Genomic DNA, 27125 nt, shown 5'->3' on the forward strand with positions numbered 1-27125 from the left:
GGAAGAGCGCGGTGGAACTGCTCCAGGAGACGAAGGCGTTCTACGTGAAGAGCGAGACCGTGCTGGACCGGAAGCAGGAGCTGAAGAACAGCGGTCATCTTCAGGTGTCGCAGCTGAGCGCTCCGAGCGCGCCACCTAGGCTGCTGAGAAAATGCGGGAACACGTCGACCTGTCCGATGCAACCGACGTCGCCGTCGCAGCTGCCACCTGCTTCGATGACGCCACCATGTTGCTGGGCATCGTGCCACGAGCAGGACAGGCGTAAGTCTCTTGGAAAACTTTCCGATGCCTACACGCCTCTTTCTTTTTTCCTTTCCGACCGCCTGGGATCGATTTAACGCGCATGGCCATTTAAAACAGTCGTCTACTCGCGTGTATACGCCTATACGAGCTTCCCTGTTCATTGGCGGGCAACCTGCCATCCACGAGATAGCTGTAAGTGGTCGTCTGAGTACTTTCCAAAGCTCCTTTCGTTCTTTGTCCGCGGATGTAGCTGGACAGGAATCGGTAGCGAGTTTGGCTTGCCTGTTTATGGGGTACTCGTGGAATTTCGATGATCGTTAATAACACGTTTGTTCTTTTCCATTCCATTTACCGGATTCAGATGCTGCTCCGTAGTAGATGCAGAATTTGTTGATCAAAAATATCGGAAATATTTTGATTTTTATAATATGTAGCGAAGATTCATATTTTTCGTATGGGATGGAAAAGGGCTCGATAACCAACCATGGGTTAATCCTGTCGCTATAAGGGATGATGGAGAAATAGCTAATGTTTATACGGTGGGTTAGGTAGTTTGCAAGTGTATACTTTGTAATCGATAGAGATAAGGTAGACTTACGATATTCGTTGTTCTTGGAGAAAGGATTAACATAATCTAGTAGATTATACGATCATCTCTACTCTTAAATTTCAGAAGTCTCTATTTTAATCGATCCCTGAACATTGTTTTCCTCGTTGTTAAAAATACCTTCTGTAAAATTCGAATAAAATTAACGAATGATTCGAGATCTATCTTATGTTATAATAGAGATGTTCCTCTTGACAGAAATTAATTAACAGCTTATTCGTGGGTATCGATGCCTATTGTAGATGTTAATATCATTTGGGAGTCTTGACGAGTTGATGTCTTAGTATTCAGACGATTAGGACATTTCCTGACGTTGGAGGCTCTCCATGGATTAAATGATTGCGCGTTTTTACTTAATCCTTTGCGGTCGAAGGCTGTGGTATTCTTAGCAGCATACTTTTACCGTTTCGGTCGCGCGCCGGGAAATGAACGACTCGTTTGCCGTCAGCGGTTTTGTTTAACGCAGGTGTACGAGCGAGGTACTCGTTGCATCAACCTTTGAAATTGCAAAGTATGTCTCATTATTTTCCTCGCTAGGGAATTTCACCCGTTCTCCCGGGTAATCTTCGTAAAATTCAATTTGTTCCTGTAATTATCGCGTTACGAAATTTTTCAAGCAGATTAGAAGCGAAATTGGACGTCGTTGCGAAAAGCAATTTTAATCAAATTTTTTCCAACAGGGCAATTACGTTCTATTTACAAATTATCTTCAATAAATCTCTACATTTTTCTGATTTTATCCCGTTTCTCGATTTCTTTCTGCTTGATAATTTAGATTTTATTTTTCGAAAGAAAAGAAAAAGTTTCAAAAATATCTTAAAGCGTGAAAGAGGAAAGCAAGCACTGTTCCTTCTCGTTAAATCCACTCTACACCCTACCGTTAAGTGATTACCCCTTGTAGATTGCTTTCAACGCGACATATGATATTCCTACGTCCAAACTCGTTACTTCCAACAGACCAATTTCGTCCAGGTAGCGTATTTCACTGCCGGAACCTCAAAAAAGAAGATTACGCATTCCCATGCGAATTACTTCCACGTGAGGAAAGCTGCACCGAATATCATGCTAAGAGACTATTAGGCATGTTTCTAGAGGCGTTTATGGACTCGCAGACATTGTCTGCGGATAGTATGCATGAGTTGTCCACGGATATTATATCGCACGGCGCGTGGTATATTGTATGTCTGCGCCTTATAAAATTTCGTAGAGATACAGGTGTATCGCTGACCGGAGAATTTTTGACCTATAGGTTTTGATATAAAAATTAAAAATTCGGACTTTGACTTAATGATACATGACTTCCTACATCTCCGATTTTAGACATCTATACTTTAGAATCTGTTCTGCCAAAGCATCGAATATTCTGTTCACAGTTACCAATGCAGAACAGAGCAACTCCTATAGACCCTCAATTCATATTACAAAATTATCAGCAAACCTCATAGGAATAAGTAATCTCGCCATACGAAACTAATCATGGTAGTCTGCAGACTGAAAAATCTTTGCTACACGTGTCTACAGACAAGGTCCATAAATCCCTCCACGCCCCTTTGCATACATTGTCTACAGACGTGTTCGCGTACAAGGTCCATGGATGTCCGCTGACACAACAATGCGACACGCGATATAACAATCCGCATACGATATCCACGGACAACGTACGCAGACTGTTCGTGGACAATGTCTGTAAGTTTGTACACGCCTTAAGCCGCGTTTCGCCTCTATCCAACAGCGGACGGAATTCTGAGTCCTCAACAAACACTGCCATCCGCACTGCCACCGAAGAGTCCGCGCCTGGTTCCTGTTCCGCAGCGCCGCACGATTTCAGGGCCACCGAGTAGCACCGGTGGAGATCAGCTGCAGACGAAATTACGTCGATTGCTGAACACCGATAGCAAGGAGAACGTCTTTTTCCCGGACAGCCCGACGCAAACGATCGTCCAGGCGAATGGCATCCCTCAAGAAGAAAAATTCCGATACTCTCCTGGAAGCCTGTCGCCTAACTTCCGTGAGGAGGATCGCGTGAAGGTGAAGTATCAGTGATTTCATAAATCTTAGAAATACCTAACTCGATAGCTTTCTTTCATTTTCTGCTTCCTTCGTGCTTTTGTGACACGAGATTGATTTGCAGTCTGGGATAATCTTTGGTATGATTTTAGATCGGTGTTATGCATATTGTTCGTGTTCGAAAGAAGATCGACATGAGTCGTAATTGGGTGATTTGTACCTTCATTTTCGTGTTAAATGTTTTATCGATGTCTATTTCTGTTTCTTATATCTCGTTGTTTCCTCCATTTTTGTGGAACGAGATTGGTCGTGATCTTGTGGTCTGGAATAATTTCCGTGTGTTGTTAATTTGGTGTTATAATTATTGTTCATGTTTGAAAAATGTCGCAATGAGCTGTGATTAGATATTGTCGTTTACCTTCATTTTTCGTGTTGGATGTTTCTTTGTAGAGTATACTTTGGTGTCTCATTTTTGTGAAATGAGATTGGTATTAAAATCTTGCAGTCTGATGTTAGCTTCGTAGTTGTTTTCAGTTTGATTTATCGATTGGTAGATAAAACGAAGTCACCTGTGAATTTGATTGTTATTATATGACGGGCCTCGTTCGATGAGATTACGTATGCAGTCCCCTTTGAATCCCCTAGATGTCACAACGTTGAGACTGTTCCAAAATAAGGCATCGCCTATCCCATCTATTTCCATTCATGTTCTTTGCCTTTATTTTTTAGAGTTTCACCTGAAAATTTGTGTTCTTTTTGTGTTCTTGTGTTATTTGAGTAGGATGTAATGTCTTTGAACGTGGCCCTTGCTATATGTCATTACAATCTTGTATTTTTTTTCTTAATTTTTACTAGATTTTGCCTAATTTTTCCATTTCATTTATTCGTTTTCTTTTCGGTATTTTCCAAGCTTCACCTCCGTTCACTGAACGATTTATTTTCATATACACTCTTTTGCACGTGTAACATCTCAATACTTCAGGTATATCTTGTATATACTCCACGTGTAACCTGCAGGATACAACAAAAGGGTAGAAAGACAAAGAACGTGAACGGAAATAGGCGGGATAGACGATTCTTTGTTTTAAAACACTCTTAACGTGACATCTAGCGGGCTGAAATGGGACTACACCTCTGATCTTGAGAACGACGCCTAAAGTGTACTATATATTGTTTATGTTTGAAACATCGACGTGAGTTACGATTATTATATACCTTCATTGTTGTGTCAGTTGTTTTATCACTGTTTATTTTCGTTTTCATATAAAGTTGTAATGATTTTACCTCGATGCAATGCACACAGTACCTATTTAAAAGAAAATCATTAGAAACGATTCTAAATTTTTTTTAATAAGAAAATATTTTCTTACTGCGAGTGTAATAATTTTGTTGTATATTTTATGCCGTGCATTTTTATATGCTATTGTTGGAAAAATTGGAGTTACTGCTTCACGTCCGTTAGTACGTTTGCTGCTGATGAAATTACATTATTTACGTGGCAGATCTAATAAACCGATGTGAAACTGTAAACGAAAAAGTGCTATTAATAATCCTGTTACGCTGTTCCTGTTATATTATGATAAATAACTGGTTTTTAACTTGACATAACAAGCAGCTGGAAATTCTGTATTTCATACCTTTCTGTTAACAGCAGCAGCCTATGACAATCAGCTTTAGACTTAGTCCTTTTCAAGCAGCTTACAGCTTACAGGAAACGAACCGACAGCTGCCCCTGAAAATGTTAATTTTATTCTTAGTATACTTGTTCCGTAGAATTAACTATTTTGCATAAGAAATTATTAAAAAATAATTTTAATTGAATGTAAAAAATAACAAATATATTTATATATTCTTTATAAATACACGTATTGTATTTAACTATGCAATTGACACCTTTTGCTGTAATGGAAGTGTCTTAAATGCTTTGAACAGCGTTTCGCAATTCATCGCCAATATGTAGTGTTATTGTCCTTTGTACGTTTTATCCGTGAATACGTATGCACGTTTCCTCGTGATGAATCGTAATTGTCAAAGTGTCGGAGACAGGAAATGGAGTTAGGAACCGGAAGTTGTACGTACACGTGTTCGCGAGTTAAACACGGAAGACATATTCCTCCACTGTTTTATTAAACACGTGCACAGCATGAATGATGAAACTGTCCTGGAATTAGTACGAAATTCGTATTGATCGCTTCGATAAATTTCAGTCGCCATGTTGAAGTCAAGGACTTCATATAGTCAAGACTGTATATAATTAAGGTTCCAGAGTTTAACCATTAACTTCATTCAGGAAGAAGAAAACATTTCATAATCTATAAACCATGTTACTTATGATCTATTTTACGACCAGGGTTGACCATCAGGTTTAACATGGAATCCTTTCTTTAGTCCACATGCTCCACATACTTGAAGAATTTTTTAAAGAACTTTGCGAGTGTATAGAAAATTCCACACTCTTATGACTAATAGTAGCCATACTTAAAATTTAAAATATAAAAAATATTTAAAATATATACTGCAAAAAGGTTCACAAAAAAATGAAATTCATAATAAAGAATTCCATTTTTTAAATGGAAAAACTGTTGCAATTTATCTGTTTTAACCCCTCCACATCTTTCACTTTAAATTGATTAAAGTTATTGCACACAATTATAACTACTCGAAAATTAAACTAACTTAATGTATAACATTTTCAATCAGAAATATCTAAATGTTTATCCTACCGTTTATCCCACAGTTCCAAACTAAATTGCTAAATTGAAAATCCCAAACTTACAGACCAAGTATATATACGTGTTTTATATGATGTAGTATGAAGACATACTAAAGTCTATTTTCATCATTACAGCATTGTACACAAGATGTTCGCTTCAAGTTTGGCCGGAGCAACTCGCACTCGCATACATCCGGAAGAACAGGAAGGAAGTCCACCAGCTCACAGTCGGTGGAGAATACCGTCTGTCACAAATCTTTGCCTGACCTCCATACTAGCACGCGACGACCGGCATCTCTGTCGCCACGTGCATCGACCAAGTCATCTAAGCCATCCGGTCATCATCAATCCTCGAGCAATTATCCAGATTGTGAAACTAGTTCGGACTATTCAGTGCATAGTTTTCAACGCGACGTAATGTGTTGTCGCAGGTATTGAAAACATTTCCGCATCTGTGTCCCGTGAGTTATATTCGTAGGGTGCACCAGACGTTTGAGACATTTTTTATTTATCACCTTATGGTTAAATATGATATCATTTTCGGGAGCATATGCAGAGCCGTTTAAAAAGATTTCCAATCTTTGAAAAATATAGTCATTTGTAAACGCTGGTGCTAATAATTTAGCTGTTCAATTATTTTAAGAATTATTTTGAACATGGATACAGTCTTGACTTTAATTTCAATTCGAAAATTTTGAATTTGTTCCTTTTCATCGTATTATCTAAAGCTTTGATAGTTGTACATTTTGAATTCTGAAATTTAGACTTTAAATATTAGAGGAATTTAGTAGTAGAATGTTTCGCATAGTGCGTTTTATAATTATAAGGTACAAGATTATTACTCTCATGTAAGTTATTACTATTCCAGTTTTAGACACATCAGACATTCGTTAGGTTCAGTTGGTAGTGGTGCTAGTAGCGTGTTATCTGCCGGTGGACGAACGCAGAAGTCATCAGGTTCTAGCAAGTTAAGCCATGGGGCAACTCCGAGAGATTCTGGTGGATCGTCTGGACACTGTACACCTCGTAGTGAACCTCCTCCTGTAATACAGGTATAATCGAAATTAAAAGATGTGTCGTAACGTTAAGTGGAAACCGCTATTCACCGAGTAAAATATTTTCCTTCAGGATTGTTGGAGTCATATGCGCCGTGACAGCGGTGCATCTACTCAACACTCGACGGAAAAAGATCGTTTAAGAAGAGGTAGTTACGTTAACGGTACCCCACCATCTGTTGTAAGACTCTACAGTCCGGATTCTGAGAGCAGCAACAGTCAGACGGATTATAGCCCGACATGCAATTCAAGGTACATGCTGAAATTTGGACAAATTCATGCAACCATCAAAGAAGATCAAAGATATTTTATGTAAAGAAAGTTCAAATAATTTTTACGAACGAATACGTTGAAGGGAGCGTTAAGAAATTAAAAAAATAATTTACTTACGTTATTTAACGTGAGTTCAAAAATATCTTCCATCCTTCAAACGTTTAAATATTTGTTCATATCTTATGGTTTTAATATTGATTTGTAAGTAATTATCGTTTCTTGATTTGTAGGTTTTCTGACGGCTGGAAAGAAGGTCGCGGACGACCAATTCTAAGATCTAAATCAGACATTAGCGATCGTTATTGGCGTCAGGATAATGGTCGATCCAATAAAGTACCTGCACGACCCCCTCGGTCGATCACTCAGCTCGAAAATTTCTTCGACTGTTTAGGTCTCGATTCGGACAATTATCAGCGTATCACGAAACCAGATTCAAAATCGTCGTCTCCTGTATTTTTCGATAGCGTTAGCTCAGTCGATTCAGCGGGAGGTCTATACTCTTGGGCTGGTAATAACCAAACGAATCACAGTAGTCAATGGCAGAACAATGATGGTAATGTCGGTATGGGTAACGACGACTCTAACCAGAGGGTTAATGACCCACCGAGCATCGTGGAGCGTAATGCTCGAATAATTAAATGGCTCTGTCAGTGCCGAAAAGTGCAGTTTGGATTTAGTTAAGCGATGAGTTTTGGAAGAGGACAATCGATTCTTCAGTCTCAATAACACGCATTCAAGTCAACGAAAGTAGAGTTTCTCATCTTGCCAGCGATTTATCTTTTCACATATCGCAGAAATCTTTGCTTTAAGTTTGCTACAAAATAGCACGAACACGAGCAAAAATATTTTTCCTGCTTTTCTCCAGTTACTAATGCTACAGTGGTAGCATGTTAATTTATCCTTTTTTCTCTCTTCTTAATTCCACAAGCATATGTGCCATCTACTTATATAACTTGTTGTGCATTTGTGTTGAATCTTTAAATCATCCTTGAAGCTCTTTGATGTAACATTCTGTTTTTAATGATGTGTTTTTGTCAAAATTTGTATATATATCGTAGAGAGTAGGAACGGTCGATTATTTTTTTACGTGTAGCTGTTACACGCGCGGAGCTTTTTGCTTATTTAGTTTTGTTTTTAGCCAATCGATTTATCGTCGCATGTTAGTTCTATTAAATTTACAACGAGTTTATGATTACAAGAATCAACTATTTTTAGTGTTTTTCCCACATTGTTGTGGTTTATTGGTCAAGGGAGTTATGTATAAAAAATATGAAGTTTATTGCACTGTTTTGCCTTAAAATTAAGTCGTACATTAGCCGTTGCCAAATTTAATTGTTATAGCTTTTCTTACGAAAATGTCGGCGAAAAATCCACATTTTTATTAGTATTCTGTATTAGGAAGAAAATATTTGTTTCATCGCATCGTTATTTTGTCACACATCTTATTCGACAATGAAGACATTAGTTCTCCAGTAATTTGATATTGAATGCTAACTGAAGATATGATTCGGTCATTCTGGTTAAGTAGGAATTGAAATGATGATATTACAGTTACGTCGAAAATTCAAGTTTTTATCTTACAATGCAGAGAATACTTACTGTGTTTCTGGTAGAATTATTATTATAGTAGAACCAATTCAATCTTATTAATGTTTTTGCTAATTCTAGGTTGTTATATTAATCTGTATTGAGCTGCATTGTAGATGACATATTGGTACAAAACAAAACTGTATGTGATTTATAGAATTTTTAAGGACTTTTCTCTGTAAAACTTTTCGCCAATGGAATTTGTATAAAGAATTTCATAGAATTTTCATGTTGATGTTTTTATATCCTATAAGTCTTGTTAGATGAAATTATGTTTGATCGTTACGAAATTAGTTTATATGTAATATATTTCAAAATTCTCCTAACTTTGGAAATAATATTTGGAATTAAAAAATTGATCTTGTTTATATGATGTAATTCGTTCGACTTTTAAAGGTTAATTGAAATTAAAAGTTTTAAATACCGAAACGTTTCATTGTATACACGGTATTTGATTTATTATAAGTATCTACTTTGTGCCTAAAAGAAATTAAGAAACCTTATTTTACTAAAAAAAAAAATTATTCCAATTGTTTGATATATCTACATGTATGTTCAATATTTTATTAATGAAGTTTTTGATTGAAGTGTGTGTATTTTATAAAATTTAAGATTATCGTTTAAGTATTAAAAAAAAAACGATAAAATCAGTATCTTATATTTTAGAAGATTTAAATTAAACACAATCTCTAAAATAACACGACATAATTATTAAAGCCTGTAATTACTAAGAAAAATGTATTATTCATTTATTGCTTAAAATGTCTCCTGATATATTTCACTGTGCAATAATATGAATAATTCACTTCAATGTTTCTTATTTTAGGTGATATCTAGTAGCTCATAATGTTTAAAATATTTTAACTACTGTGTGGCAATCAATTAAAGATATATTAATTATGACTTTGAATGTTTGTAATGGATGAAAATTGTTAATTACATGATTCGAGTATTTTAACACAAAGCAAAAAAGAAAGAAAAAGAATTTATGTAATATAATACAAGAAGTTACTCAACTACTCTCATTTCAAGTGATATAGATGTTTTAGATAATTAGCGAGTTTGTATAGATTGTAAGTAAAACGTGGTAGTGCATTGCATTTAAAATGGAGAAAAAAGAAGAGTTGATATTACTACCCATCTAGTAAAACCCTGCATTTTTTCAAGCAAATGTAAAGTGATGCTTGTATCAAATATTAGATGTTTCTGTAGTTACATAACCAGTATTTACTACAATTATTTACTTACAGTTTTTGAGGAAATTATTATAAAGAATGTAATCGAAATTACAAGGACTGCTTTGACAGCCTTGGATAAAGTGTTATTGCACAAAAATTGAGCATAGAATATATATGCTTACAAGAAGCATTTTGCTTATAACTTTTTGAGCTAAAGCACTGTTTAATGTATGTATATTAATGATGTTTGGTGGTATTTAATTACCTGAAAGTTTTTATTCCCAAAATTAAAATTCTTGCCTTGTAACAAAAAAGAAAAAAAGAATTCATAATATATTTTTGTTAGTTGTAATGACTCACATCTTGGTTAATAATCTTATTATAAAATGTTTGAAAATAAAACTTTTAAATCTAGTTGAACTTAGTTATTGTAGGGTGTAGAGAGTATAGTGTTAAATATCCACAACATTATTTTCAAAAAGTTTTAAGCAAATTAATTAAATTAATACTATATATTACTTCTTGAGAGTACAAGCACAAGGTGTGTTCTATTTCTACTCTATTAAAGTTTAAGCCCTACAGTTTACGAAGGAAGCGTTTGTTTAAATGTACTTGAAATCTATTTACATTTAAATTCTTTTCTAGATGTTTAAGAATTTTATTACTTATCATGGTAGAAATATACATTCCACTTCTTTATATGTGTATATGAATCTCAAGAAGTAAAAGAATAATATAAGTTTTTATTATTTTTTCGGTAGAATTATGTTTCCTACATTGACATTAATTTGTTAACATAATTGAAGGAATTTGTATAACATTATATTGCAATTCGTTTTAAGTTATAGATTATGTAATTCATGTACTTGTATAGTATCGCGTTATTTTTATTATCTTCTTAAATTGAGGCTTAGAGAGTTCTTTAATATTAAGTAAATTTGTTGGAACCTATTTTGTAATTCTAAATCCAAATGTATACTTAAAATGTGAAACTTAAGTATGTATATGTGCATAATTTGTGATCCATAATACTTAACATTGTTAAAGTCTTACATTTTTAATTGATTTTTTTATAATCTAGTCACGTAGATCAAAATGTGTTAAATTTCAAGATAATATTATTAAATTCCTTCTCTGTATTGCTGGTAATTTTATTTTCACCCGATATTTATGTGAAATATCTATATCAAAATTTGTTATATCCTTTTAGATGTAGGTGAACTTTTCCCAAAAACTGAAGAGTTGGGTAGAGCAAAATCTAACTGTCCAAGTAGGTAAAATTTTAAATTAAACAGTTTAAAAACAAATGATCGATGAACGATGAAGAAAAATATTTACAGTTAAAATAAAATTTGAAAAAGGCATTAAAAGTTGGGTTAGATTATGATATCACGTCATGATATCGGTTTTCATTACCTTAATATTGAAAAAGATCGTGGAAGAACCCAAATACAATTCAAAAGGTCGTTCGATGAATTCAAATCTAACATAGATGGCAATCTTGTCGAAAATTAGGACGTCACGTCGACCATGATGTTCAGGGAGTGCATGCGCAACAACGAGCTGCGCCTTTGCAGGCTGTGCTCGTCAGTCAGTCTTACGGACGCGCGATTCACGTTTGACACGTAGTTTCGGATGCGTGAACCGACCGAAATCGTCGATGGTCGTATGTTTAATGGTGATACTTGACGAAAGAACCACAATTCGTATGCGGTCGACTGGTGTCTCGTGGTGTGACGCTTTCTGGTAAGATCGTAGTGGCACGTTTCGCTATGTCGCAAGTGCTTTGGCCGCAAGAGGCGCAGTGACGACTCGCCCGTGAGCCTGCCGACATCCTCGACAGCCCTGCGATGGAGTCGATCAGAAAATGGTTCTATAGGCCTAAGGTAAGCCTCTTTAGTTCTTTCGTACCGCTTCCTTTGGCTTCATCTTTCTTTATATTTTTCGACTTGTTGTGCTCTTTCGTCTCTTTTTCACCATCATTGTACGTTTCTTATCATACTGGCTAGTTGATCGAACGCGTGTGCTCGTTCTTTTTTCTTCGTCCCTCGTCCCTGTCTGTGTGTTGGACCTGCGCGCTGTTGCCACCTGTTTCGTGAAAATTCGCACGATATCCCGAAGTGCTTCGGGCGACGTGTTACACCTGCGTGATATACGTGTACGTACTTCATTGATACGCACACGGCTACCAGTCGTCCTTGTTTACAGTTTGACATTTCCATTTTTCTGAAATTATCGTGATTTATATACACTCGAATATATCTCCTAATCGAAATTGCAAGTAACGATCATGGAACATGGCTTAATCAGCTGATACGTAATAGGACCTAGTGGTTTTTAATTTTCCTATGCAGGATGACCTCGGTGATTCATCCCGCTTCAAAGATACTTTCTTTTAGCTTATTTTATCTAAAAATGCACGGAAGAAATACAGAAAAATTATTTTATTCGAAAATAATACTAATTCCCCATAAAGAAATACATAGCCCTATTTTTCTCAACATTCCTAGTGATTACATAGGTATTTTATGTTTATATCACATTTCGGTGTTATTTCCTATTTACCCAGTTACTTTCTCTTTCGTTGTCGATAACCTACATCTAAAATCACATGACGCTAGCATCTGTCGCGCTTAACCTCAATAGCTGGGATTGTTGGATCTCGGACAGTGATTTTTCGAAAATCATTCTTCCTCGTTTCTTTCTAAAAGTTGTAACGATGTATTTAGAAGCACATTTCGTCCATTAATTAATGCATCGTGCGTTTCTGTCGGATAGAAATATTCGTCGATGTCATCCATTCTTTGCACGTATCAGGAAAAGATTTTCTGTCCCCGTCGGTCGGCTGCGTTTGTCGCCAGCTTTCGAAGGCATACTGTCGCGCACGTGAAAATGCGACAGCGAAACGGAGGACGTGTTCTGTCTCTTTCGACGATGCTTCCTCATTGCTTCGATCGTTACTTTACGCGTCGGGAAATGATGCAGCACGATAAAATGAGCCGTTCCGTTCTTCTCACCAAACCGATTCCTGGTGATTAGTATCTAATGACACGTCTTGTGCGCGTACGTAGTTCGTAGATTGTTCAGACTGACATATATGGTGTCACGTGACCGTGTTGAACGAGCTGTCACGAAGCGAGCGACATGTTTTGTTGTATTAATTTACAATTAATTTCTTTTTCCATTTTCAATTCTATTCAATTTGGTATAATACTAGTACATAATTCATTCCAATTATATTAAAAATATTTTCGTGCGAGATGATTTTAAATATTAAGAATTTTAATCTTTGAAATTAATTTTTCTCTGAATTTTAATTAACCGGTAGAGTTTTATAAAATTTTATATCGTTCAAGAAAGGAGTTTCTTTTTAATTTAGCATGATATTTATACGCAATTTAAATATAATTATTGTATGAATTAATAATATTTTTATGTAAAATGATATTACTTTTAAATATTAAAAATCTGTATTTTTGTAACTTTGCTCTTTTTTTTCTTAGTTTTAAATGTGATACTCCGAGGATGTTTATTTCTTGTATCATCTTGGGCACTAAGGTTATATTTAATAATCCAGTTATCACGGAATTTGCGAATTATACATTGAACAAGTAAATTGGAAAATGTATTTTTGATTGCATAACGTTGCCCGACAATGAGAGATATTAGAATTTTTATGAATCGTTTGATCTCGTACGACCTCTTGCAATTACTTCAAAGAATCTTCTTTCAGGTTTAAAAATATTCTTCGCCATTTTGTAATGTTGTCGAATATTTTTAGTACGCGTCTGTTGTTATAACATTTCATAATGTTGTTAAATAATATACAGTGTAAATGTCTGCAATGTGATATTTTTCCTTGAATATAATATTTAAATAAAATTCGAGATGTCACTTGACACTAGAACCGTTTCATTCGACAGGTAAAAACGAGAAATCGCGTAATTCTGTTTTTAAGTATTAATGCTAATTACCATTTAGCCGATTAACATTAGCCGAATGAAATGGAACATTTTAATACGCTCCTGGAAATCACGATATTTTGCGAATTCTTTCATCAGTTGTACGATCATGATTTAATTGTCATTTTACTTAATTATAACGGAAAGAAAAATCATTATTATTATTGTACTCTTTAAAATAAATTATAACGCGTAACTTCCCAATTTGGAATTAATGTACAAAATTTAGGGTTTAATATAAATCCCTATGTAACGAAATACAATACAATAAATTTCAAACATTTAATTTAATCCTATACAATTTTAATATTTTAATTTTTGATTTATAAACACCGAATTATAATTTGTCAGAATTTATTTACGTATAATAAATATGTATCATTTGTATAGTTTATATATATTATTAAAACTGCTTTTGGATTAAATATCTTAATCTTGGATTGTGCGCAAAATTAAATATTACAGAATAATTAATCTTAACCCCTTTTTGTATACATCTATAATTTTATTAGATTTCCTAATTTATAAGAACCGAATTATAATTTATGTATCGTTTACTCTACTATATATATCGTTAAAATTGTTTTTAAATTAAATATCCCATCCACGGATTATACACGAAACTAAATGTTATAGTATAATTAATCTTAACCCTTCCATCCTGTACACTTTTAATTTTATTAAATATCCTAAAATTATAATTTATCTCAGTTGATCTATGAATAAATACATATACCCAATTTACTTATCCAATTTACTTCAACCTAACCCAATTTCCCATTAACTCCTTGCACTACAATAAGAAAACTAACTCGTGAGTTTCTCATACTAAACCCCATAAAGATCCTAAAAATTGTTCTAATTTTACAAATAAAATAGGTACATAGTACCTGATTAAAATGAAATAATTTTACAAAACACAGTTCCTCGTAATTAAATCACAATACAAGCACTAAATAATAAATGAGCATTAAATAAGAAATCGCATAATAATTAACACGTAGAATTATTTAATTTCGATACCTCCTGCACTGTTACGTTATTTTAAATTTGGTATGTTAATTAATATCGAGCTTCGAAATTTTATAAAATGGCGACTGAAAGGCGCCTCTCGAGTGCAAAGGGTTAATTATTAAACAATTTCTTATTTACTGCTGGAAAAAATATCGTCAGTTTTATAGCAGAAAATCTTTGAACTTCTACTCATCTTTAGCCAAAAAATCAAAGGGTTAATCAAAGCTTGCGTGTATCCAAGAAATTCGCCCGTTTCTACGCCTAAAACCCCGTATTAAAGGCGAACCTCTAAAACGCGAGGTACAGTTGTCGGTTTTAATCCCATCTCGGTTAAATCTTACCGGTTTCTCGTGTATTAGCTCGGGCACTCTCGGTTGGAGCGTCGTCGACCACGGTGTGCAGCACACTTTTCAAGTGTACGCCCCGATGGGAAAGTAAAGATTTCAGTTAGGTTTACGGTGCCTTGACCATGCTTGGATCAGGTTCAACGCGTTCTCGAAACTCATCGGTGAAAAATTCGTGCGCACCTTGAGCGACCATCGGCTTCGTCACTCGGAAATAAACACACTGGCCCAATATCTGTCTTCGCTGTTTTCGTCTCTCTGTTTTCTCTTATTTTCTTACGCGTCGAGGTAAACGTTTTCTCGTTGGCCAGTGGACTCCAGTTAAACTCGATTAACGTTCCGAGTTATCGCTGTTCGAGTGAAAGACACTCGGTAGATCGATGCTGCTCGCTCGCGAGTCGCAACTGTATCGGCTTTAAGTCCATAGACATTAAACTTTCCTTCGGGTTTGTATGTCCGAGACCCGATCCTGTCTCCGCGGCCATTGCTGGCAGAAAATTATATTTTAATTCCTCAAGTATAATTTCTTATACCTCTTTCGTTGCTACTTTCTGTATTATTATTGCGTTTCACTCCAACGTTTTATTTCTTCTTCTTTTTGTATCTTGGATATTATTTTTGGATAATGATTGGAATTAGTTGCGGTAATTTGTCAGAGAATTTATAAATTTTCTGTCATTTTATCTATGTAAATATTTTTTATTTTGCTTGTGTAACTTATTTTTGTGACCTATTGTGGATGTGGTTTGAGAAAGTTGGGGATGGAATTCGTTGTTTGGCAATTTGTAAGTTAGTTAACGAGGTTACTTCGTATGCTTTTAAAGATTATACTTATGGTACCGTTGCGTCATATTTTCGCGGAAAGTAAATAGGAGGAAGTTGGGAGATTTCTATCTCGCCTGATCAGTTGCAAGATTTAGTAAAAGGACTTGGCGAGGCTCGTGGCGAAATACGAACGAAAATAGGAATTTTCAGAAGACCTACATACTTCTTTGCGTTGACGAGTTGAAAACCGCATCGAAGTGAAAGGAAATCACACGGAACATCTGTCGTAAAGTAACAAAGAAAGCCATTCATATCTCGATAAGAATAGGTTTTAAGAATATGCGCTTATTAAGGTCTTCCTTTTATACTTTGATGGATATTACGTGCATTCTGCAACAGATTTTCAATTTATTACTTTTTCCTCCCCTAACCAACATTTATATGCGGTATTTAAATTTTTGTCATTTTTTCCTTTTATATATTTTATTTTTTAAGAACTTGAAGCACTCGAAGTATATTTTAGATTAATTTTGGAAAATTGAATTTAATTTTATATTTATCGAGGGAGAGAATATATATATATTTTTTAATAATATTTAAGAGTGATAAATTTCGATTTTGAAGTATTCACCCGCAACGTGGATTTTGATTTTCAATTTCCTTTCCCTGTCACAGAGATTCGAAACAGTCTATTTATAGGAACCGTCGATTCCAAATTTTCAGATCACATTTCTTTTGCTGGCAAACAAGATTCTTGTCACACAGGGTTAAATACCGTGAGATCGTGTTGTGTCTATGTAATTATGCTAATTTATTACACATTTATGTACAGGCCACTGTCTCATGTATATTTATTAATATTATGCGCATAATGTTAACGTTATCCATATGGTATACCATAAAAACCCTCGGTTTCCCAATTTCTTGCTATTTTGTTGCATTTTCTATTATCCACCTGGATTCTATTTTTAATAGAGCACCTTACATATACCCGTATACTCGAAGGTATATACACCTATCCTCTCTTCGCGAGGATCAATATCCGGCCAAAACAGATGGTCCACAGTGATCCAACGAGTGAACGAACGGATGTATCACTTGCAGACAGGATTCCGTATTATAATTCATACTCTATCAACCTGAACGGAACACGTCGTGCAGGGTGTGTTTAGAATCCGGTAACTGGACCACCAGAAATCCCTTGATCCATATGGAACGTCAGCGAAACCACTTTAGACGGAATATTAATGTCCCGGAGAAATATTCAATTTCTGTGGAAAACAATTAGCCGTTCGTGGATCGTGGCACACGTGGAGATTGGTGCACGATGGTTCCGTTTGATCATAACCGATGGATGGAGCAGTATGCATTTAACATTAAGCCGTGTTCAACGAGAGACACTTTCATTTAGCTACGCGCCGTGGCGTACCGCGAAACGAGAAGATTGTCCCAATTAGAATGTCAGATAGCGATGGGATCAAGTTCAATACGTATACTTATAAATCCAAATCAATTCCGATACCCGAGCCTCGCTTTCATGAGGCTTAAGTACGGTGAGACCTCTGGTGGCCGAATTAATAACCGCGATACAGCAGATATAAGAAAGTTTCCAGACAGAAAAATATCTCGTGTTTATTTGTTGCGCAATTTTTATTTTATTTCGTGTTTACTTTTCGTTTCATTATTCATTTTCGTTCATACTTTATTTCATTCCATTATTCTCTTTTATCCTTGTTATTTATCTTTATCGTCTCTTTTTATCGCAGAAAAGATGCTATACTAATTACACACGAGTGACTAAAAATGTAATTTTCTTATCGTTTTTCATTGCAGCCAAGACGAATCTTATTTTGTATTTGTTTCTTATTTTATTTTATTGCATTGTCTGTTTTATTTCTGTTCTTTATCTTTGTCGTTATTTTTTACTTAATTACTCACGAGCGATTAAAAATGTCGTAACACTTTCTCGCAGCTTACTCTCGTTTAGCTGTACCCTGCTTGTGCCATAAATCCTTAAAAATCTTTTTAATACCTCCCACTATTCTAAATACTTCTTCTTCCAAGTTCTTCTAAGTCTTCTAATATTCTGAATGCTTCGTAGTGAAAATGGCTACAACGTTGTACGTTTCTCGACTTTTGCGTCACTTATGCTATTTTCTAGCTTCTAAAGTGTCTCTCGTTTCATTTCGACGGTTAGTATTATACGTTTTCATTTCAATGCCACTGCACGGAACACGTTAACACGCGTAATGCCTGTTTCGTACTAAATTAACGAAGAAAATTCGCCATTCGTATAACAGGACGTGTTGATAGTGGCATAGGAGAATATTCGTATAATAGATGTCCTAACGATTGAATTCCTTTTGTATTGCACACGGGAAATAATGGCTGGTTTCGAGGTACGAAATGAGTTTCTAAAAGTTTGGAAGATTCCTTTAAGAGTACTGTACTTTCAGAGTATCTAATCAATACAAACCGACTTCGAACTTCAGAAGGAGTACTTACGCGCGTCTCGATCATTTCGAAGTTTAGCTCTCCTTATAAGTATACTCGGACTAAAGTGAATCAGACCTTTTACAAGCTGTAATTGAATCATGAGAGTCAGAAAGGCAGTATAGTTTCACTGGATTCCTATATAAGCTCGGACGACGAATTACAAATTTTTGCAATTTTATTTTAATTCTTCCAGTAAGCTGGCTGTTCCAAAATCGTATACGATCATTTCTTCATACCTGAAAATTTAAATAATTCGTTGTTAATCGATTAAAGCGAAAGGTAATACTGGTTATTAATTAGTAATTAAATTACGATTAAAAGGGTACAATAATTCCAATAGTAACAGAAGAAAAAGAATTAAAGCAACGAAGATTTCCAATTAAAACAATCACATACTTGCAACCCATTCTAATAATTTTCCACGCTACTCGACAGTACTAATTTAACTTCCCAACAGTACACTAATTAAATTACAGCTCGAATATCTCTAAATAAAGTCTAGATTTTTTTAAATATTTAGACTCTCCAAATTTAATTGGTCAATATTTAAACCTGTCTATGAGATACTTGTACCCATCACTACTGTCAGACTGCATTTTCTCATTATTTGATTATTTACCAAAAATTATGATAATTCGAGAAGTAACCGAGACAAATAATTTCAACGAAGGAATATTTTCAATTGAAGCAATCACGAAACTTCAGAGCTACTCCAATATTTCACTACTCGATATTAACGTAATTTCCTAAAGTACTCATAGAGGATTCGAAACTTCAAACTGGATTTCCCGTAATACGTAAACTACAAGCCTCGGACTGTTCAACTTTAGTCAGCCCGTGTTGGAACCTACTTATGAGGTACTTGTGCCCATCGCTAGTGTCAGACTGCATTTTGATAGGAGGACAGGGTGATAATCGTTACCGGACGGATCGGTGCAGCTGCGAGTGGCAGCGGCGATGCACTCGAACGGTGTGGAACTTCTCGATTCGTCCACTCATCATGAAACATCTCGTTCCTTCGTCCATCTTCACGCTTTTCCATCCATTTTTCATTCCTTCGTGTCTGAAATTCGTATACTATTTAGCCAAGCATTGCCAGAAAAATAAACAAAAATACTGGAAAATTGGTGTCCAGAGATATTTGGATATGGATATATCGTTGACAGAGTATGATTCAGATATGGAATTATCGATAAAATGGTCTGCAGCGATCTTATCTTCTATGGTCAGTATAGATGCGCGTAGTAAATTATCTTGACGAGATAAGGCTGATTGTCGAAAGTCAAAATGCGATAATGAAATTGACGTTCTTGATTATTAAATATCGTGCAATTGTTTTGTTATCCGAGACTCTTATCTTCGTGCTTACTCGGTTCCTAAACCGTGAGTCAGGTATGGAAGATTCTTTTGAACTATTGCGACTGATTAACATGATCGAGAGAGGTATGTAGTTAAGATCAGTGAGCACATCGATGAGTCTGTATTATATTTAACAGCTGTTTCAACTTACGTCATTGATGATCCTTATAATTTTGCACAAACTTTATATTTGCAACGAATTTCGTCATTTTGGTACTTGTCCTGAAAGAAAGAAGCGTGCAGCAATTAATTAAAAATATTGTATATTTTAATTGGTTTTTAGTATTAGAGAAACGAAACAATTACTAGTTGGTATGGGTTTTCAAAAAATCACCTTAATGCACCACTTCGACGGATTAAAATACCGTGTGTGTTAAAATTTAGAAAATCTGTAATATATTTGTTGATATCGTGAAATTTCGCGATTATTTTATTTATTTTCTACTAATTACACTTTATTGTAACGTTGTATTACGTGCAGATACTAGGCTGCCTATTTATAGGAATCGCGAGTTCCTAGTTTCTAGTTCAAAGTGCAAAACTGCAATAGATTATCGTTCTTTCTTCTCTCTGGCGAATAAAAATTTCATTAATGGGGTTGGAAATACGAATACACTTGGCTTCAAAGCCGATGAAATACCCGATATCATTCGACATTCGATTTAACCTGTATTAATAACCCAACTCCTGATAATAATACCTCCTATCCGCGAAAAAGCCGTCTATTTTTGTAACAGAATTAGATTAAAACTTCTCTTATATAAACACGTAAACTCGATCCACGATGAGTCTAGTATACCGGGTGTCCTATTTTAGCCAACACGCAGGGAGATCGATAAAACTGTCAATAATATAGAAAAATATGTCGGATTAAGCTCACTGTATATCGGGGGCGCCATCTACAACTAGCACGGCTTGTTACTAGTGAAGGTATACAATTGATGAAAGGCATGTAGTCGATGGAAGCGATGTAGCGAGGTCATAAAATCGGTTAAACTCGAAAGTTTACATGTTTCGAGAGTCAAAACAACAATTTGAGACAGACAGGGAGATAAGAGGCTCGAGTCACGTTCAGGGCCGTACAATGCAATTTCAGAGCTGTGTCCTAACATGTCTACTAAATTCTCTATACCAAATAATTCAGCCTATAGGCTCTAGAAATGACTACAAATAGAACTTGTGAATGTGCTATTTGAAATTTTTTCACGATACATGTATATTTAAAAAAAAAATTGTTAATATCGATTCGCAAATAATACCGCATTCACATTGAAACTAGCAGGTAAATATATCATTATTCGGTGTGGATGTTTTGACAAGCAGTAACGAAGATTGTTACTGAGAAGTACGCAAAGAGACTTACGTTTAAGCTGAAAACGCATCTGGCTACGTTGCAGCATATTTCCGTTCGAGTTTATACTCTTATGAAGTTCGGTTTACGATATTTAAGTTAGGATGTTACTTTTGTTCACGAGTGGCCTGTTAAGTGCGCGCAGACAGCTCGCGAATAATTCACGAACCGTTGTGGTCAGTGTAAACGCGGCATAAGGGCCCCTGGGTGCGGCTACATCCATCGGTGTCGCTACTCGGTGTTTTAATTTACAATTTCGCTACGCTGTGTTTACCAATTATACTTTCAGTATTTTTCTCACTAGAATCACCGTTCTTTTCCTATAGGGAATTACATATATTCTCTTTTGACTAAGCATGTGGCGCACTCTCGGACGAGTTCATTGACCTATGACACGTGGGTTTACCAAGACCATTTAAGTCGATTCTCGCCAAACGATTAGAAGACTTTCCTCGGGTGTAGAGGGAAGAGAAAGTACTAAAGATATGGGATTTTTGAGCCAACGAAATTAAAAAGTCCTTCATAGCCTGACACTGCGTGCTTTACGAAATTAGAAATTAATAGTCTCTTGCACGATACGATTTTACACTTGCAAAACTAATAGAAAACGTGAAATGAAGTTTCTAAGGAATACTCACATATTACTAGGGAAAAGTAACTAGGGAAAAATTTTAAATTAATGTTAGGTTAAAAAATGATTCGAAGAAATTCACTATACACAATAAACGAAATAAAACGAATAAAATTAATAAGTGATCCACTGCTTTTTTAATATTGAAAAATATTAAGAATCTCACAGCATTAAAGACAAACTAAATTCACATATCCTCGATGAATATCCACCTTTAATTTTTCAAAGGACAAAACTACAAGAATAAAAATTAGAGCTATTTGGACCCCTACTATTAAAAATCGCTATATTTCTAACTATATAATTTGCTATAACGCACTGTACATAATATTCAGATTAAAAAAGCATTTGTCGAATTTTGAAACGGAAATTTCAAATATAGTGGTCGTTGATTACGACAGGACACCCATGTATACGTCTCGTCCTTAAAAGAGAGCGTCGTTCTGAAGCAGGAAGCTGCTACGTGACGAACGCGGCAAGATTACGGCCTGGTGTATAGTGCGTGCGCGAGAACGGACACTGTAGTGCACGGAAGAACCAGCCATGGAACGCAGGGGTGTCCGAAATGCGGGTGCACGGCGTTTATGGGGTGGCTAGGTTGAAAGAGGGTCAACGACGGCCTCGTATGAGTCATTTCTCGTAGAGTCGTTCGTCACGGTGATACCGCCGGCGCGGAACGCCATGAAAAACATCCGTTCGCTTTAATTCATCGCGTCGATTTGCATGTTAAATCCTTTCTCCTTGAGGTGTCGACATAATTACACTCGCCACGCTGGCTTTCTTATGTTTTATTCCGGTCAAGCCGCGAAGGATGCTTGACTTGGTGAAAAATTGACGCTGAAGATAGGTTACATTTGTATTAACGTCACGTGACTTGGAAACCCGGCACTATGTACTTATATTTCTTAAGTATCGTAGAAAGCAGAGATACCCGTCTTTTTTTCATTTTTCAAGCTAATGGGAGTGATGAAATAATCGGATATAATAATATATAATTATGCGGGTGTTTACCTTACCAGTGGCGGATCTAGCTGGGGGCGGTGGGTGCAAGAGAATAATTTCAAAAAGTGTTAAGTCCTGTGTATCATTTGATCTCGTGTATTACTGTTATTCCGACTTTTTTGTGGTGTATAAGTAATTAATAGGGATTTAATTATCTAAGGCATGGAATATGAAGATGTAAATTATAAGGAAACTTTGTATCTTTATACGTGTCTTCCCTATCCATTGAAGAAAATGCTCCTAGATCCGCCCTTGTATTTTATTATTGTATTATTGCACTATCATCGGGCTATATATTTTATTATATAATATAATATTAATATTAACGTTATGTAATGTAATATAATTATATAATGCAATATAATGTCATATTATATAAGTATATTTCAGTTCGCGTTTTTTAAATAAGTAATTGTAATTGTTCTCCTGCAATGTAAAAATAGTTTGGAATAAAAAGCTCCTTAGGGGACCAAGGTATATAAAAGAAAAGATTCGAAAATGAAAAGATCTTGCTTAAATCGACAAGGAGCAATTTGTTTACGTGAAATATCCTCGTAAATTTTCTGATAGATTTGTAGGGTACAAACTACGAGTTCCATTCGTAAAATAACCTTTATAATTAATATTTTTCGAGCTTCCTATACGCTATGTAAATTTGACATTCGACAGTTTTGACATTTCGGTTGTTTTCCTTGAATTTTCGAGGAACGTAGTCTTCCACTGCTTTCGATTTTTTACACTCATAGGGGAAACGTTCTTGTTTATTGCAAAATTTAATGCTTCTTTAATGAACTCTGAGCTTCTCAAAAATTTCGAAGATATTCAGGATGTCGGATAAACACGAATGTTTTGGTGATTTATAGTGTTTACAGTCCGTAAAGATAGTCGGAAACTCTTCGATCAAATATAATAAGAAGTATGAGTGCTGTTGAGAGAAAATTATGGCTTTCTGTTTTAGCAACGGGAATTACGTGCTTCCGTTTAATCATGGAATCGTGAAACTGGATATATAGGTAGAAATTGTGATTAATCGCGCGTTTATAACAGCACTGTACTATCACACGACGATAAAAATTCTATGGAAACAATTACAAAGACAGAAACATAACAAACGATAAGACAGTTTGACGCAACAAATATGGTCATGCGAGAATCTCATCTCATTAACGTCATATTCAAAGATCGTGGATAAGCATGATTAATTTCTTAATCCCTTCGCTTATGATTAGATTAAAAGGAATTTTCCACATAAATACCGTTTAATTTCGATTCAATCACCACGTACGTGACGTTCAAGAGGAAACGATTTAAAACAAATTTACTCCTTAATCCTTCAAAATTAAACGCTTACACATTTTGATATAGTAAATTAACATATGGGATGTCCCGAAATTTGAATTTTGCGCCATTTGTGCGGTACAGTGTCGCCAACGAAAAAAAGACAGCGTGACAATTATTAAAAATGGCGCGCTATACGAAAGAAGGCGTTCTCATTATTAAGCAATACTATACAATTTATAATTAGAAACCCGTCTTTTCTATCAAAATTATTTCTTGCCTGAATTTTGGAACGCGCATTATTACCTGACACTAAGAAGCTAAATAATTAAAAAATTAAAAATTCAACATAAATAATCGGTTACATGAAACGACACCGAGGAACACCTAAAGCAGCATTTTCACTGAATCGCTAGTTCGAATTGAAACAAATGTTTTTCTTTCTCCATGCAATGATGCAATATTGTTACGGTCGGTCTCACACATGGCTAGTCGATGAGTCATTAAGTCATCTCTAATAATATTGCGCCGATTAGAGAAAAAAGAGGCCAATCAAAGTCACCGCGAGAGATTTCTTTCCTTTTCCGAGAACAGATTCGGTTTACCACTCGATCCGCAAATTTCTTCGAACCAGTTTAAAAACGATAATGTTCGGCATCCACCAGTTTCCTATACCCTGCCTTGCATCATTCTGTATTGTTCGAAACGAGACATCTGCGGTTAAAGAGAGAGACATAACCTCTCTGTCACCTAATGCGGTAGTCTTACGCGATAATTTGATAAATTATGACACATACGGATTTCTCAAACGTGATATCAATAGAATTCGTAATCTTGAGCTATTATTTAGAAATTTATTCATCCTACGAGAAAATTAAAAACATCGACGGAATGTGAAATATTTTTGGAAGATCGAGTCGAGAAATATATTTCTTTGCAAAGTAAGAGTCTCGTTTTCTATTCTTATCGCGTGAATGAGAACGAGAAATTAGAAGAATTCTACTTTTACAAATCTTCCAAAGGAAACGTGAATTTAACATTGGTCAAAGTACACGAACATCCGTTCATCCTGCATTGCGTGTTTGTGTGATATCGAAGCAGATAAATCGCTAATAACAAAGGAAGAACGACTGAAAGAAGAATTTACGAAGAATATATTTGATGGGTAATGAGAGAAAATGAAATATTCATAGGGAAGGCGAATATATTCGTTAGAGAAAGTATGGAACAGGGGCGACATCTGCATACGTCGAACCGAATCGAAGCGACAACCGGCACCGTTTCGAAGATGGAAGACGATAAAGTACGATGCGGTCGTTCGTTGCGTTCGCGTTCCGCGCATAGCGGCTCGAAATTAGTGGAACAATGTCGCGATCGAGTCCTTCTCGAAGCATGTCAGGAAGTCAATTTGTGGTTAGTCCAGCATGAAGCGTATTACAGTCATCAACGTTGAAAGTTCTGAAACGCGTTCCGCGCGAAGGTTGAATTGAACGTGATAAAACGGGAATGCAGCAGAGTTGACTTTTTGCTTCTGGTTTATGTAGGAAATTGCGAGTAAATAAGGTTAGTAAGGACATTTTGCGCAGAATCGGTGACAAAAGAGATTTCTCTAGTTTAATTCCTTTTATAATTTTCTCCTTCTGTTGTTTTTCTCCCCCTTCAACTAAACCCGAAATATTACCTAAAACATAATAATATCAAGAATACTTTCTTAAATGGAAATCTTTCTTTCTATTAATTTTATAAACAATTATGAATAAATATTTTACCTTCTACGATGTATACCTTTTGTAATATACCCTCCAAGAATATTATTTTCAATATTATTAAAATTAAATATTTTTTTTAATATTTCGGCATTACAAATATCTATGATTATTTTATATTGATATTAATTTTTTCCTAAAGTAATCACTTTTATTCGAAATATTTGAAAAACAGTAAGAATATAAAAAATTTCCTAATTGTAACTTTGTAGTTTTTTTTTTTTTCTCTTTTTTATTAAATGGAAAGATTTATATAAAACTATTGAAATAATCAAAACATCAAAGATAAAGAAACTAATTGTTTTCATTCGCTAGTTTACACGTGTTATTAGCATACAATTGACCGGTACCTTTATTTGAATTTTAAAACACGTAGTCAACCGAAAGTTTTGCTTTGGATACAGGCTTAACGAATTCGACGTTTAATTTTGTTTATATTGGCTTACTGTTTTTCACTCGATGAATACATCAATTGACGAAACAAGAACAATTTCAGGATTGCTTTTGCTGCTTCATTTTATATTAAAATCAGCACTACGGACTCTTGCATCTGGATAACTTTACGTTGGAAACTATGCTAAAAACGTCGAGGTATTTTTTAAAGTACCCTGCTCGTCATGTTCGTCTCGAATCAAGTATCTCTCTTTTTATTTTTAGATGTTATTAAACGTGGATCGAAAAAGATGTTGAACAAGCTAAAAAGTCAATTTATTTTTCGAGTAATATATTACTTTATCGTTATGTCGCTAATTACTGCTTATTAGTCTTACATCCATCTTATGCCGATAAAGCTGTATTACTCGATAATTCTCATGTAACGATATGAAGCAAGGGAAATACGAAGAGTACTTACAGAACGTTTTGTAAATTTACCTTTTCTAAATGTAATCAAATTCGATGATAAAAAAGACTCCTATCGGCGTAACCAAATACAAAACTCAGGAGAATATCTTATCTGCAAAAAAGGGGTGTACGTGATTATAAAAAATCAATATACAATATCTCAAAATTTTGGAATTAATTTAGATACTTGACCTGCAACGTTCATTCCAAGATATAATAAGATATACATAGCGGAGAGATGGAAGTATTTATGTTACTTGATACATTTTATACACACGATCGAAGTTCCACAACTAAAATGAATTATACTTTTGCGACCATTATTGTAAATCACACCGTTACGTAATCAAGCAAGGAGAAAAAGATCGAAGAAAAAATAAAACATTCAAATCACATTCGACCTTGTACAACCTCAATTAACCAAATCAATAAAAATTATAAAAAAGGATATAAATATTCAAACCAATTTCATTCATCCGACACGATTAGATTTCACTTAACCAATCAATAAATCACCACAACAGATTCTAATTTTACCTACGATTAATTTCCTACGCGAAGTTCCGTAACACTTTCCAAAATGCGTGTTCTACTCGAATAGTCGTAGCGTTATAGGTTATGTTCCACCCGAGAAAGGCTCTCGATCGGAAG

The 27125-nt window shown here is 35.1% G+C and overlaps 2 protein-coding genes across 7 annotated transcripts in view; both read left to right on the forward strand.

The window, feature by feature from the left end:
* LOC108555224 (uncharacterized) overlaps positions 1-7664 on the forward strand; it is a 24482-nt gene extending 16818 nt beyond the window's left edge. The window contains exons 2-8 of one of the 6 annotated variants that reach the window (XM_017910775.1): positions 1-261; positions 2583-2878; positions 3010-3066; positions 5706-6001; positions 6424-6622; positions 6699-6937; positions 7129-7664. In XM_017910775.1, the coding sequence (XP_017766264.1) occupies positions 1-261; positions 2583-2878; positions 3010-3066; positions 5706-6001; positions 6424-6622; positions 6699-6937; positions 7129-7579 (1799 nt within the window). In that variant the 3' untranslated portion in view covers positions 7580-7664. The remainder of the gene's footprint in view (positions 262-2582; positions 2879-3009; positions 3067-5705; positions 6002-6423; positions 6623-6698; positions 6938-7128) is intronic. The other 5 variants (XM_017910778.1, XM_017910776.1, XM_017910779.1 and 2 more) reach the window with 5 other exon arrangements.
* A 3582-nt stretch (positions 7665-11246) lies between these two features.
* LOC108555219 (lateral signaling target protein 2 homolog) overlaps positions 11247-27125 on the forward strand; it is a 53875-nt gene continuing 37996 nt past the window's right edge. Inside the window, exon 1 of the mRNA XM_017910769.1 lies at positions 11247-11549. Coding sequence (XP_017766258.1) covers positions 11514-11549 — 36 coding nt within the window. The 5' untranslated portion in view covers positions 11247-11513. The remainder of the gene's footprint in view (positions 11550-27125) is intronic.

Source organism: Eufriesea mexicana, unplaced genomic scaffold, assembly GCF_001483705.2.
Source record: "Eufriesea mexicana isolate 0111107269 unplaced genomic scaffold, ASM148370v2 scaffold172, whole genome shotgun sequence".
Classification (NCBI taxonomy): Eukaryota; Metazoa; Arthropoda; class Insecta; order Hymenoptera; family Apidae; genus Eufriesea; species Eufriesea mexicana.